This window comes from Cornus florida, unplaced genomic scaffold, assembly GCF_030987335.1.
Source record: "Cornus florida cultivar Cherokee Brave unplaced genomic scaffold, ASM3098733v1 CherokeeBrave_3.0.0_Hap2_Chr04, whole genome shotgun sequence".
Taxonomy (NCBI): Eukaryota; Viridiplantae; Streptophyta; class Magnoliopsida; order Cornales; family Cornaceae; genus Cornus; species Cornus florida.
Window position 1 is genome coordinate 12,145,005 of NW_026775574.1, and position 14,500 is coordinate 12,159,504.

Consider the following 14,500-nt stretch of genomic DNA (forward strand, 5'->3'; position numbering starts at 1 on the left):
GGAGGCATTCAAGAAATAAACCATTTTCACCGGCAATTTGGGTTGGAGATGACAAGAACGGTGAGGAATATACCATATACAATTTTCATTATTGCTTGACGCAGTTCAGTTGGTGTAGTTAGAGTTCAGTCGGTATAATTAGAGGAGTTCAAGATAAGATCGGTGAGAAATACACAATTTTATTTTAACTGCTGTTTCGTGATGCAATTCAGGTAATGATTTTCCATTTTTTAAATAGCCTCCGCTTTTACTTCGCAATGCTGATCTTCAATATTAAAGTAATACCTCTTTGTAATGGAGCTGTTGTAGCTGGGTTTGCCGCAGAGCTTGTTTGTTTGGGCCTAATTTTCCATTGGGTTTTGTTTTTAATTTTTAATATTGAAATATATTTGGGGTATAAAGGTAAAATCACTCAAAAATTAACCTGATAGATAATATATAATAGCTGTGGCTGTGTTTTTTCTCTATTGCACCTACCGACATAATGTATGTTTATGGTCCTGAAAGAACCATTATTAGTTCTACAATTTAATTTAATTTACTATAATTATTTTTGTAATAATAAAACAAAGAAACTAACTTTTCTTTTCTTTTTCAATTAATGGAATTTTGCAGGTAAGTTACGTATAAATAGAATGATAGTAGTACTTTCAATCATCTACTTTTGATGCAAAGATTCATAGTGCAATCTAATCACAAATCTGGCCACGCGTCTAATAAGTGTTGTGTAATTTGTCACGTATCAAATAAGTGTCATGCAAGCTCCATGGCTTAAGTTTACAATCTATAGAGACGGTAAGGGAGGCATTCAAGATAGGTGCTGGAGGCATTCAAGATAAAAACGGGAGAAATAAACAATGTTCACCTGCGTTAAGCCTGCGTTCAAGATAACAGGAAATAAACAATTTTCAATAGTTGAGTTCAAGATAAGAATGGGAGAAATAAATAATATACAGCTCCGTTAGGCAGCGTTAAAGATAAGAACAACAAATAAACAATTCAGGTGCCGGGGATTTTCCTCATACATTGATTTTCCATTTTTTAAAATGGCCTCCGCTTTCACAATGCTGATCTTCAATATTAGAGTAAAGTTTCTGGGTTTCCGTAGGAGCTTGTTTAAATATGGTTTGAAAATTTAATTCCATTAACGATTCGAATCTCATAATTCATAACAAATCAATTATGAATTATTGTAAATTCAATCCGATTATAATCCGGTCTGACCAAATATTATGATATATTATATATATTATTTAACCTTCAATAGGTGTGCATTTCTTGAAATATTTAATAAAATATATCGCTTACATAATAATTTATCATGTCTAGAATTGAAAATTTTAGTTAATTTAAATTTTCTTCATTTTTTAAAAATTATTTTCTTCCCTATATTGGTTTTAACCCTTTATTTATTTTTTCTTTATATCAAATGTTTCGTCTTTATTCTTTCACACACATATATATATATATATATATATATTCATTTATCATCTCTCTCTCAATTTTCCTAATTTATATATTTTATTTTTTTCCAAAAATTACAAATGTTAACAAATTGGATTATGGAATTGGATATTTGATAAATTGAAAATTGGATATTTATTGAGTATAAAATAATCCATGGAATTATGGATCGAAACCGGATTCCATTTGAATATGATATGTTGATAGGCGTAACAACATTAGACATAAAAATTCTTGAAAAAAAATTGAACCACCAATTTTGTCAATAAAATAAACACCATAAATTCCACTAGTGTATCAGTAACTTTTTATGATGAGCAGTAAATTTTCAATTAAACAACATTTACATCTATCATTGACTTATTTTCCTGTTAAGATTTAAATTTTCTTTTCTATATAGGACTTGGGCCTAACTCCAATTGCTTCTATTGGGTTGAAAAAGTAGGCTCCCCGAGTTTAGATATGGGCTCCAACTTTCAATATTGGCCTCCTAAGTAAAGACTACACCATGGTTAGGCCCGAACCGAGGTTAAACATTCTTCAACATGTCACATGTGCGTTGCCACTGCCCACTAAGCCCAAGTTACACACACATTTTTTTTTTTTTTTTTAGTACTCACACACACATATCTTTACAAAGGGTTCGAACTCCTTACTTCTCTTTGAAAAGTAGGAGCTTAGTATCGTTAGGCCACTGGTCTATTGACTTTTTTAATTATTTATTATTACATTTGAAAAGTAAGAGTCTGATATTGCTAGGCTATTAATCTATTAATTTATTATTATTTTTTATTTTTTATTATTATTTTTATGGGCAAGAAACGCACATCTCACTTATACATCCATTTGCCCTTTTAGAATCTCGAACCTTCACCCTAATAACTAATCATTCACTTATACATCCATTTGCCCTTTAGGAATCTCAAACCTTTACCCTAATAACTAATCATCTAACCCTCCAACTCAACTATAAATGAAAGAAGAGTACGTTTTTCTAACAGACCTTAGAATCACTTGTTAAAACAATAATCTCAACCATGGTTTTGTCAAAATGTCACAGTTTACCCTTCTGTTGGTGTTACATTTCATCAATATATATATATATATATATATATATATATATATATATTTGCCTCTTTAGTTTCGTAACTTTGGATCATATTAGGCTCTGTCCAAAATCAAGCCTTAATTATGGTCTAGTTGAAATTTATTTTAGGTCAAATCTAAGTAAAAGTATAAAAAAAAGATGTCTAAATCATGATTTGCAGTCGCGTTATCAATTTCAGTAATAGTAAGTATAATAAAATCTTATAATTTAAGACTCTTAAAAAACGTATTACAATATAAAACCCTTAAAAAAAAAAAAAAAAAAAAAAAAATTAATTAGGAGTCGAACGCATGGGACGATATGACGAATTATGGACCAAATGAATACGACTCTATTTTTTACCACTTTGAGTCGGCAAAAACAAATAAAAATAAAATAAAAACCTGTATTCTACAGACAAGTGGTGAGTGGTGACTGGGTAATTGGTTACGGGCCTGGAAACCTGCTTTCAAGGTCGTACAACACGATTGGGTTTTCTTTGAACTTGTTGGTTCTGAAGCATTACGCTCAACTATTGTGATTTACAGCTACTACAATTCGAATTGGAGCTGTTAATCTATGGCTGATATTTGTAGTAGTAATAGTAGTACTTTCAAAACCTGAGCTGTGAAGACTGGCATATTATCACTAAACGAGCTAGGGTTTAGAAAATTCAATTTCAAGGAGCTCTGATACTGATAGTGATACCAAAGTGAAGACCAATCACACTAATGGATCAGCAAGTCGTCGCCGATACAGATTCGCTGGATCAGAGACCCGGAATCCTCATCATCGGATCCTCTAACGTCGGTAAACGGACTCTTCTCTCCCGTAAGTCTCTCTCTCCACACACACACACATACACATATATATGTATGTATGTGTTGGGTCGCATCAGAATTAGATGACTGAAGTTTAATATAGATCATATTTGATGTCTCATGATTAATAGTAAAATTGATCTCTCTGGTTTTTTCCAAGTATAAGGGCATCAAATTGAACAATTTGACTTGTGTGAAATTTGCATTGTTTCGTTGATGTGGTGAGAAAAGGTTAGATTGATGTGTAAAGAGTTTTAGGTCTCACTATTGAAAAGTTTGGTGGCCATCTAACCTTTTGCAGATTTTGCACTAATATATGGCTAGCTTTGGTTCTAAATTGAGCTCTTAGCCTTCATGTGGACTTGGCAGAGGTGAAAGAGAGTGATTATTTTTTCTTATTGTGGGAGCACTTTTATAAAATCCGTTCTTTTCCTGCCAGAACATGTAGCTCCAGCTAAAAGATTGAATTAATTTTGATACCACAAAATTTGGAGTTTTTCAAGCATGAAACAAGGATGGTCGAGTCTAAGAACTATAATAAAAAATTTCGTTACTTTTCCAATTTTTACCTATAAATTGATTAAATCTAGAAACTACTTTTCGAAGGACTAACATACTTCAAATAGCATTGGAAAACTTTTAGTAAAATGGGAAAGATTTAACCCTTGATTGGTATGCATATTTTCTGGTCAGTGCTAACTTGTTATTTATTTTATCTGAGTTAAAAGCTTTGTAGTAACTTTTTTTCTGGTCAATCGCCTTTTAGTTTAAACCAAGATATCGACTTATTTATTTGGTCATTGAATATCAAAAAGGAAAAAAAAAAGAAGTTATTTATTAACTCAATTCTGTCTGGGAACCATGAAAGAGAGCTTACAAAGCCCTCTAAAGTTGAGTTATTTATTAATTATTCATTTTTAACCTGTTGCTATCTACTCAATATACAAGCCCTCCAAAATCCTTTAAAAAAAAAAAGGTTCATATGCATTATACACAGTGCCGTTCAGAACAAGAGTTTGTCAAAATGGCTGGAACAGTCTTGAATCTGGAGCAAGAACAACTAAATACTTGTTCTGGAGTTCAAGACTATTATAACAATAAATTCAAAATGGTACATCAAGAACTCCAGTACCAGCACATTTTTTCCCCTAAGTTCTGCGAGTGGTTGAAGATTTGGATCCAGAACACAAGAAATCTTTAGAACAGTAAGCAGGAACATTAATTTATCCTTCTAGCGCGTAAAGTTAGATCCACAACTCTTAATGAAACATCCAATAAAATTGAATATAAAAACTATGGTTGAAGGAGCTCATGCAATGGTGGTGAAGTAGAGTATTATATTGATGTATGCCTTATGGATGTATCCACATGTAATAAGTAATAACAGAGATCATATACATTGCAATTATCCGAGTATTATGGCACGGAGAATGTCAAAGCTGATTTCTTGGCTAAAAGGGCGGCAACTTCTTTCATAATAACAGTTGAACAAGAATCCACATTAGCTTTTATATACACTTGTTAGACCTCTTCTTGGTGCCTTCTTAGTTGGTCTTTTTCTTTTTCACTTTTGCCATTTCAGTCCTCTTTCTGTCTTATTCTGTCTGTCTTATGTAGTTTTTCCCTCTTGATTATGTTATCATTCCCTTTTCAGAAAACCAAAAGTTATATTCTTTAAATAATATTAAATAAAGTAAAAGACGATAGAGACACAATTTTGGTCATTTAAGCTATTGTGGCTGCTGATAAAATAAACTTTAATGCAATGTTAATGTTTGTCACTGCATTCCCCTAATATTAGTACTTTTTGTTTTCCTTCAATTGATGCATTATGCATTAACTTTGGGGACATACATTGTGGATTAATGCAGTAGGACATAAGCTTTGTTGAAGGTTGATAGACCGTTCACCTTAACCATTTTAAGCTTTTTTTTTTTTTTTTTGGTAGGATTACTCTCTGTGGAATTTGAAGACTCTTCTGATTCATCATCGGATGTACTTGCCTATGGGTATGTTGATTAAGGTTTTTTTCTTAAAGAAACTAGATCTGTTACAATATTTGACCTAATCAATGGAATAATAATAATATGCATGTTTATTAAAAAAAAAAAAAAAAAAAATTCCCAAGTATGTACTTATGTTGTGTTGTGGTTTATTTATCAGGTGGACTATCAATACGAAGTATTACACTGCTGATGTTTCCATATGGATGGCTCATCTTCAGGAAGACTTTTCTATTATGGCCTTACCAGTAGTTGACCAGTTGGCTGCCTTGGTGATGGTTTTCGACATGAATGATGTTAGCCTTATCCTCATATTTCTTCTCTATAGTTTTATCATAATCATCATCCTTGCCTTAGACCCATTACATCATCAATATCCAACTGTTTACTAAATTTACAATCCACATATTCAGTTTTAGCCCTACTAACTTTTAAACCTTTTGATTCTAACACGTTTCTCTGCCTTTCTAATTTTCTTTGGACGTGTCTAATGACACTATTCCTACCATTGTCAAACAACATGCACCATAAAGTGTGTCACTGTAATTCTTTTGTTATCTCATCTAAAATTATTGCGATTAAATATGGACTTTGTGCAGACCATTGGTGCAATCTCACATGCATAGAAAAATTACTTGTCTCACCACATGTAGTCCGAACTCTAGTTTCAATATTTACAAACATATCCTAAATAATCTTCATCATTTATAGAAGAATTTAATTGTTTCTTTTAAAAATAAAAAATAAAAAATTTCTCACCAAATCATATATATCACCAAATCGGTATACCTTTTCTGAATCTATAAAGATCATATGTAAATCTTTTTGCTTCTACATTCTTCAACTAATTGCCTTATTAAGTAAATAGCCTATATTGTAGATCTCCTTGGCATAAATTCAAATTGGTTGCCTATTCCTTCCTTAGTCTTTGTTCTACCCTTTCCATGGTTTCATTGTATAACTCATTAATTTAATTCCATGATAATTGTTTCAATTTTGTTTATCCCCCTTGTTTTTGTAAATAGGTACTATTGTGCTTTTCTTCCATGCATTTGGTATCATTCCTTCTTTTAGAATCTTCTTGAATAAATTTATAAGAATTTCAGTGAACTGCAAAATTATTATCTTTGAATTAGCATGCTTTGTTTATGTCATCTTTTCTCTATGTTATTACCTGCAGCTATCTTCTCTTGTTGCAATTAAGGATTGCGTTTCTCGCACTGATATTCAGAAGTTTGACATATTGTTATGTATTGGGAACAAAGTGGACCTTCTTCCAGGACATGCAGCTCATGTTGAGTACAGAAGACGCCTGCAGCAACATGGAGAATCCCCTGTTGATTCTAATCAAGAATTTTATGATTTTGGAATTTATGAATCCGAAGGAAGTAGCTTATTAGGAGATGAAGAACCATCGTGGGAGATTAAGAAGTCATGTTTGGAATGGTGCAGTGAACACAACATTGAATACATTGAAGCTTGTGCATCTAATGCTGATTTTGACAGATGTAAGACCTATTGCCTAAAAAATTTTCAGTTACATTTTCGTGATTCATCTTGTCGGCTTTTTATTTTTGCAACCAAAAATGATATATGCACAACTGAGGGATATGAAGTAGCCTGCTTTGTTAGTTTGTCCATTCAAAGAATAAGAAACAGGAGAAAAAAATGCAGTACTTCAAACTGGACAAGTAATTTCCCTGAAGCATGTATAGGGATAGGATACATTAAATTATGATACACAGTCACTTTTCCTAGTAATCTATCAATGATCTAACATTCCAATTTATAATTATAGTTCATGTGAGGAAAAAGGAGTCATGTTGCATGTGCATGAACTCAGTGACAAATCTAGCATGCTTTATTATATTTCCCATACTTTCTTTACAAAAATCTGTCCAAGTGACCCTTGTTATTTTTATTTTATTTTATTTTATAGTAATACTCTCATTCCTTGTTAGCCACATCTCTTTGCCCGAGGCGTGTTTGTAGTTCTGTGTCCGAGCATATTTGAGTATGGGACTCTGTTTGAGATAAAAGAATCTTCAAATTATGGATGCTACTGTACATGTATCAGAGAACTTGAGTATTAGCATCCATTATGCATCTAGAGATTTGGCATCTTCATTGTACTAGTGCCACATAGAATTTGGCAAAACATGAGCACTAAGAGTTTAATACCAGAGTACGTGTATCTATACAAGCTGACATACATGTAAATTGCTGTATACTTGATCTAAGAGCTACCATGTTTAATAACCCAGTATCACATCAGATTGTTTTAGCTGTCTGTGTATGTTTACTTGCCCGGTGCCACATCATATTGTGTTAGCATGGGCTAACATATTTACAGCTAAGCAATAAATTTATGCCTTTGCAGTGTCATATTTCTTCTTAAATCATGTACTTTCTAGTTGTTTCGAAGTTCATGTTAGTTGAAATAGAAGTATGTTTTGTAGTATAGTCCCCCACAAGATTTAGTTATCGATCTGTGTATGTGCATATTCGTGGTTTAGTATTTAATGAGATAAAGAATTTATCTTGACAGGTTTATCAGTTGATGGCGATTCACAGGGTGTAGAACGACTCTATGGGGCTCTTTCTGCTCATATATGGCCTGGAATGATCTTGAAATCTGGCAATAAGATAACTGAACCATCATTACCTGAAAAGCAAGGTTTGATACATTACATTTGTTAATTTTGAAACGTAATTTTTCTTTAATCAAACTAACTGAATGTCTCATCCTCACTGCTCAGAGTTGTCAGATGAAGAATCAGACTATGAATTTGATTATGAAATATTATCTGCGGGTTCAGCAGAACCATGGGATGACACAGATGTAGGATGGGTATCTGCAAATGGCTCTACTTCGGCCGCAGGTGCAGGGGGATCAGTTGCTCAGACTATTGATGCTAAGGAATGTGATGGAGGGAAAGAAATTAGGTCAGTTGGAGGAGAGCTGCAGTCCTCAGCTTCAGTATCCCAGCTGCAAACACAGAGTGACAGTGAAATAGTGCCCAAAGTACATGAGCCTGACAAAGCCTCAGAGCCTGATGAGGATACGCATTATGACTTTGAGGATTTGGAACAGTTGATGTCAGAGATCGGGAACATGCGTGACAACTTGAGATTGATGCCTGATTTCCAAAGGAGGGAAATGGCAGCAAAGGTGGCTATGAAAATGGCTTCTATGTTTGGCGACAGCAGTGGTGATGAAGGGGGATTTGATTGATAAGAGGACATATTTGCTCTGTGTTTCTCCTTGTGCAGCTTAAGATTTTCGCAAGAGATACTTACGGTTACGACCCAGACTAGGAAAACCTACATAACTCTTTCAGGTCAGTGCAAATGTTTGAAATGTACTCTGCTATAGATGAGCAAGTATCTCGGATGAATTTGTAGCTATGAAATCTAATAGTCATCACTGTACTGGCGATTTGACTGACCATTTTGATGAAAAATATATGCTAAGTTGAACATGTTAAATCAAAGGTGGCTCAAGATTTTACATCTGCCACGGTTGAACCTAGGAAATGCCAGAAATTTTATGTTGTACCAATTGTTCACAAAGAAAGTCAAAAGTCAGGAATGTGTCCTTTCTATTATTCCGGATGTCCCTCATTGACAGGACCACTGGACCAACTGTTTACAAAAACATAGAATCAATGTATTCTTGCACTTGACCAATGACCATTATATGTTACCATTTTAGACGCCAATACATATATGTGTATTTGTTACGGTTCAATTTAATTTGTTTTGCGGCAATGGCTTAGGTGATTAAAGGGTGGGATGACCTACTAAGAAAAGGTAATGGGATGGGATGGACTTGGGTTCTGGTAGTTCTCTAGGTATTCCAAAGACTCAATCTTCCTACTTGAAACTGGTCTTTCTGTAGTGTTGCCCGTTGTCATCATTCTTACCTTTTAAACGAATATGGACAGTAATGAAGAGAAAGAAACAGGACGATTGTTTACATGTCTTATATATGCTGTGTTCGCGCTTGCTTTTACTTCAAACAGAATCATTCTGAAAACATGTGCTTATACATTGTTCAGAAAAAACATCTGCTTATACATTGTTCAGAAAAACATCTGCTTATACTTTGGTTTAGAACTAGAGTGGCCATCCTTTGAATGAGATAGATTGGCCAGTTTGTTCCGTTCGTGCCTTTAATCAATAGATAAATTTCAGGTGATGATCACAACGTAACTGTGTGTCGATCATGATGCCAACAGATTATGTGAAACACACAGCAAATTCTTGGTATCATTGGGCTTAAAATGATAGTTTGTCATTGAGAAGTGCTTTTAACTAACCGATTTTTTGGATTAGAAGGTCTCATGCGGGTCTCATTGTGAGACTCACTCGATTTAATGGATGAAATTTGGTAGTCGAAAGTTTTCGAAGTACTCTTTTTATATACGGAGTGTTACAATTGTTCACCTGAATTTGTAACTAGGCAGTTTAAGACGGTAGAATTTGGCTAAAAGAGAAAAATGATCGTTACTTCCGTCGTCACCTTTACTTGCTAAACAAGACTGTATGTTATGTGTTACTGTTGAAGACAATTTCCCAGAAACTGATATTCAAAAGGAAATGCTGCTAAAGTGGGCCCAATTAGATTCCAAGGTCAAAATTCAAAAAAGGGGTTCCACTTTTTACTTGTTAGGATCATTCCTTTGTATTTATCGAAGGATTCAAACCGCGTTTCCCCTCCAAATTTAGCTTGATCATCAAGAAATCTCAGCTTATATAAGAATGAGAAATGGGCTTCACAGACTCCATCAAGCAAGCTAATCAGTCTCCGAAATTTAATCGTATCCATCTCTGTGTCTCCAGTGTTTTGAAGAAAGATTTCTCGCCATATTCTTCTAGCCAAGATGAGCGGGCATAAGAAAGCCAGTTGGTACTCATCGGTCTTGAGCTCATTGGTCTCATTCTTCAATGTCTCAGGCGAAGGCGACAATGTGAAGTGTTCAAAAGCTGCATCGCGTTCTGGGCCAGAGGCGACCATGGTTGCTGCTGCAAAGCATTTCTCTTGTGCCCATAAAGTGCGGTTTGGTTAGATTTTCTGTCAAGTGGCTATAGCGAAAAGGATGGGAGAAAAGGAACGAATTTAGATCCTCTCCTGTAAGTGGAGATCGCTCTCGAGACAGAGTAGACAAACTCAACTATTTGTGAAGCGATCTCCACCATGCTTTTTCGTGCAGGAGAGGATCCGAATTCAAGAAGCGAGAGGGTGTGTATATGTAACACATACTACTCCTTATAATATAGTCAGTATGTACTGTTTGGTATAACTTTGCGGTTATTAAATAATCTTGCAACAACAAATGTAAATCAAGCGTTAAAGTTCGTATAGAGAACTTGCTCCGTGTGTGAGTGTGTGTGTGAGTCGATGCTTTGTTACTATGCTGGTATGAAAAGTCCAAATGTTATTGAGGAAGAAACTTCTAATTCTACAAATAGCACTTCACGCGGTATATTAGACGAACTCTTCCCTATATTCTGATTTTTGACTACATAAAAAGGGGGGAGAGAGAGAAATGCACTATACTTTCTTATAACATGACATAATTGTCTTTATATAATTCATGGGAATAAAAAGAAATTAAAATAAATAAAAATTGTGTATGTTATGTGTTACTGTTGAAGACAGTTTTCCAGAAACAAGCTATATATTCCAAGGGGTTCCGATTTCATAGACTTTCTATTTTTGATAGATTAGTGATACTCAAGTCGAAAATTTGTAGTAAATAATCTAATTGAATGGTTTTTGATTGATTATTTATGCTAAATATAAGTAAGTGGAGGACCTCACTCCCTTACTTATTGCATAAATTAAAAATAATAAGTCTAAAAATTCACTGCAACTATTTGGTACAAGAATTATTTTCCTTTTTGATAACAGCTTTAGCCGGAAACATGGTGTTTCATGAAGTAAAGTCAGAGACTTTTTGTTTGATTGTTATGAGTGAATTTTTTCACATCTTTACTTGCCTAAAAGTAATCTGTTGTCACATTTATTTTTTTATTTTTTATTATTATTATTATTTTTTTTTTTCTTTTGGGAAAGTAGAGCAAATTATATAAATATAATGAGAAATTATTAGATGGTCCTGGTCTATTGGACACTTGGTGGACTAATTCAATGAAAATCCTCCGATCATAAAATTTTATAATTTATTAATAAACTCTTGTGGGACCATTTTTTCAATTCGAGAGTCTGTCTTTAACTGGTCTACTAAGTATTAATGGACCAGAACTATCTAATAATTTGTCAGCCCTAAGAGTTAAAATGCTTTGACACCCTTTCAGGTTTACCTTTATTGTTCATAAATTAAATCCGAGTCAAAATTGCTCTGATACCCCTATCAAAATTAATTAATGACAATTTATTTTTTGACAAAAAAATAAATGTACTATTATACACTTCTCTTTATTTAAACTCCATGCATGCATCATTGCTGATGTGTAAAGGTCAAATAATAAATCTCATTTTTGCCCTTTATTTGATAACCTACACGATCTCACCAAAATAGTAGATCAATGATGATCTACTATAATAATTTATCTTAGCCAACCTTCCGAAAAAAGAAAATGAATCATCTGAGCCGATCAATGAGGTGGGAGGGGTATAGGCGGCGTCGGTGAAATTGATAAGTTGTACATTGAAATCCTTGCTTTGAGCAATGTTTTATAGGTTATGCATCCGGAAAATATGGGTTTGAGAACCTATACACACACCGATAATGTATTACTATATGTATAAGATATATTATATATAAGTTATAATGTTTAAGAGTTATATAAAATTTATGATTAATTTTAAATATATATTAATACATTGTATATAAAAAAAATGAATTTACATATAGGTTTATAAAATGAATTTACATATAGGTTTGGGAACCATTGACACCTTCGAAGAACTGAGTAAGCAGTTTGTGAGCCACTTCATTGCCAAGAATGTTGACGCTAAAATCGGCCCCTAAGATCCGATTCTAATTTGATAGGTTGCGGGAGTGCTAGAACCAACTATATGGTTCGAGTGTGAGTTGTCATCTTGCAGTCTCTTTGAGAAAATTGACTTTCAGATGATTACAGCAGAAAGAGAACAAGTATACTCCTTAATGAGTTCTAATTGCCTTAATTAAAAGGACTTTAAAATGAGTAATTTATAATAACAATTGAGAGAAAAGAAAGGGGCGAGAAATAGATATAGAAATAATAAAGAGACGAGAAAGATTTAGAGGGAGAGAGATAGAACGAGAATAAAAGAGATAAGGATAGAGAAAAATAGTAAGGATGCTATTTTGGGAAAGAGCTTGAGAAAGCAAACAAATAAATTAAAGATTCTGAGGGTGCTGGACCTCTATCTCAGCATGCCTCTTTGATTATTTATAAAATAATTCATAAAAACAAACTCCTATGCATAAGCATTCTAAATACATCAAACTCTTTCAAATCATTAATTACTAATTTCAAATAAAATCTAATCCTATTAATAACCTAACTAACTATAAGTTTAAAATAAACTAATCCTAAATATAAACATAAATATTTAACTTACATCAACTAAAAGATAAATACTAAAATTATAATCCCTATTTATTAAATAATTCAAATGCTTCAAATCTCCTTTGCCTCTGAATGTAACTTCTGTAACCTTTTCAACGTGTCAATTTATACCCAAATTGGTTGCCATGTCATTAATACAAAAATTACCAAAAAGGGTGTCAACAATGCCCCCAAATTTTAAATGTCTTATCGGCTGTCGGTCGCCCAAGCTGATAAGATATTTGAAATTTAAAGTACATTGGAAGGAAATTTTGAACAAAGGTTGTGCTAGTCACTTGGAATCAGATTGCAAATCAACGAGCTCCAAAGCTTTGTTTCTTCTGAATCACCTCTAAGATGATCTTTATTTCATATTAGCCAAATCTGCCGATTTAGGCTTCTTCCTAAATTTTCAGAAAGTTCGCTAATATTGCTAGCTTATAAACTTATGAAGGACTTGCCCCCCATGCATTTTCTAACTCCATTAGCAAATCATGATCAAGATCGGCAGGGATTAAATTGTTGTGAAGTGTCATTCTAACCGATCTGCCTATTATCTGTATGACATTATGCCACGATGAAGTTTTCGTAGTTGATTTCCTTTCTGTCGATTTTGCATTTAGCTCCATCGGTAGGACTATATCATGCCCAAAAGTCCATTTATCGGCAAGCATGACCTCACTATAATCGGCAAGAGTCAAGATATGTCGTAGAATAACCTATGCTGATTTTACTTTCGGCTCAATCGGCAGGACTGTATCATGCCATAAAGTCCATTGATCGGCAAACATGACCTCACTATAATCGGTATGCTGAAATGGAGCGTATGGATCAACTAACTTTTGTTTAGGGTTTGCAATCACATACTCCCCGGCAGCCGCTGGTTTTTTAGCCAATTTTGCCTCAGCCGATTTTCTCAACCGAACTCTAAGTACCCTTTTGAAATTAACATCAGCTAGTCTTTTTCTTCTTTTCTTAAAGTTGGGCTGAGGACAACAAGCTAAAACAATTCTTTTAGCTGATAATTATTTTTGCCGATTATTAGATGTCAATATCGGTAAAGAATTCTGGTACATAGGCCACTTTGTTTTCAGCCGATTTGTACCCTTCCATTCATGGCAATCATGTTGAATGGGAGCAAGTTGGGTTTGCTCTATCTTTCCATCTTGATTTACAGGAACAACCCGCTGATTTTCCACCTACTGATACTCTACTATTGGAACTTGCCAATAATTGGTAGTCAATGATTGATAATATTCTGGCAAACTTTGTTGTCGATTTTTTGGTAAAATTTCTTGCCGAGATCGGCAAGGTTGGCTAATTTTGGTACTGGTTATCGGCAGCCCCTCATGTAATGGAGGTTGTGATACAGGGGTGACATGCTAATTTACCACTTGGTCGAGATAAGGTTTCCTGTACATAGCCGATATCTGAATTATCATTGTTTTAATCTCCTCCATCGTTTCGATAAACTTTGCTGGTGACTGGTAATATTCTAGCAAACTATGCTGCCGATTTTCTGGCAAAATTTCCTGCCGAGATTGGCAAGGCTGGCCAAT

The 14,500-nt window shown here is 33.9% G+C and overlaps 1 protein-coding gene across 1 annotated transcript; it reads left to right on the top strand.

The window, feature by feature from the left end:
• Positions 1–2,974: 2,974 nt before the first annotated feature.
• On the top strand, positions 2,975–8,983 carry LOC132302728 (uncharacterized). Its single transcript, XM_059799649.1, has 6 exons — positions 2,975–3,382; positions 5,321–5,381; positions 5,536–5,671; positions 6,556–6,883; positions 7,924–8,052; positions 8,135–8,983. The coding sequence occupies exons 1-6, from the start codon at positions 3,283–3,285 to the stop codon at positions 8,608–8,610; spliced, it is 1,230 nt and encodes a 409-aa protein (XP_059655632.1). The 5' UTR covers positions 2,975–3,282; the 3' UTR covers positions 8,611–8,983.
• The last annotated feature ends 5,517 nt before the right edge of the window (positions 8,984–14,500 follow it).

Coding starts and splice junctions, on each gene's coding strand:
- LOC132302728 (XM_059799649.1), top strand. CDS start 3,283: ATGGATCAGCAAGTCGTCGCCGATACAGATTCGCTGGATCAGAGACCC. Junction 3,383..5,320: donor TAAACGGACTCTTCTCTCCC/GTAAGTCTCTCT, acceptor TTTTTTTGGTAG/GATTACTCTCTGTGGAATTT. Junction 8,053..8,134: donor ATCATTACCTGAAAAGCAAG/GTTTGATACATT, acceptor CTCACTGCTCAG/AGTTGTCAGATGAAGAATCA.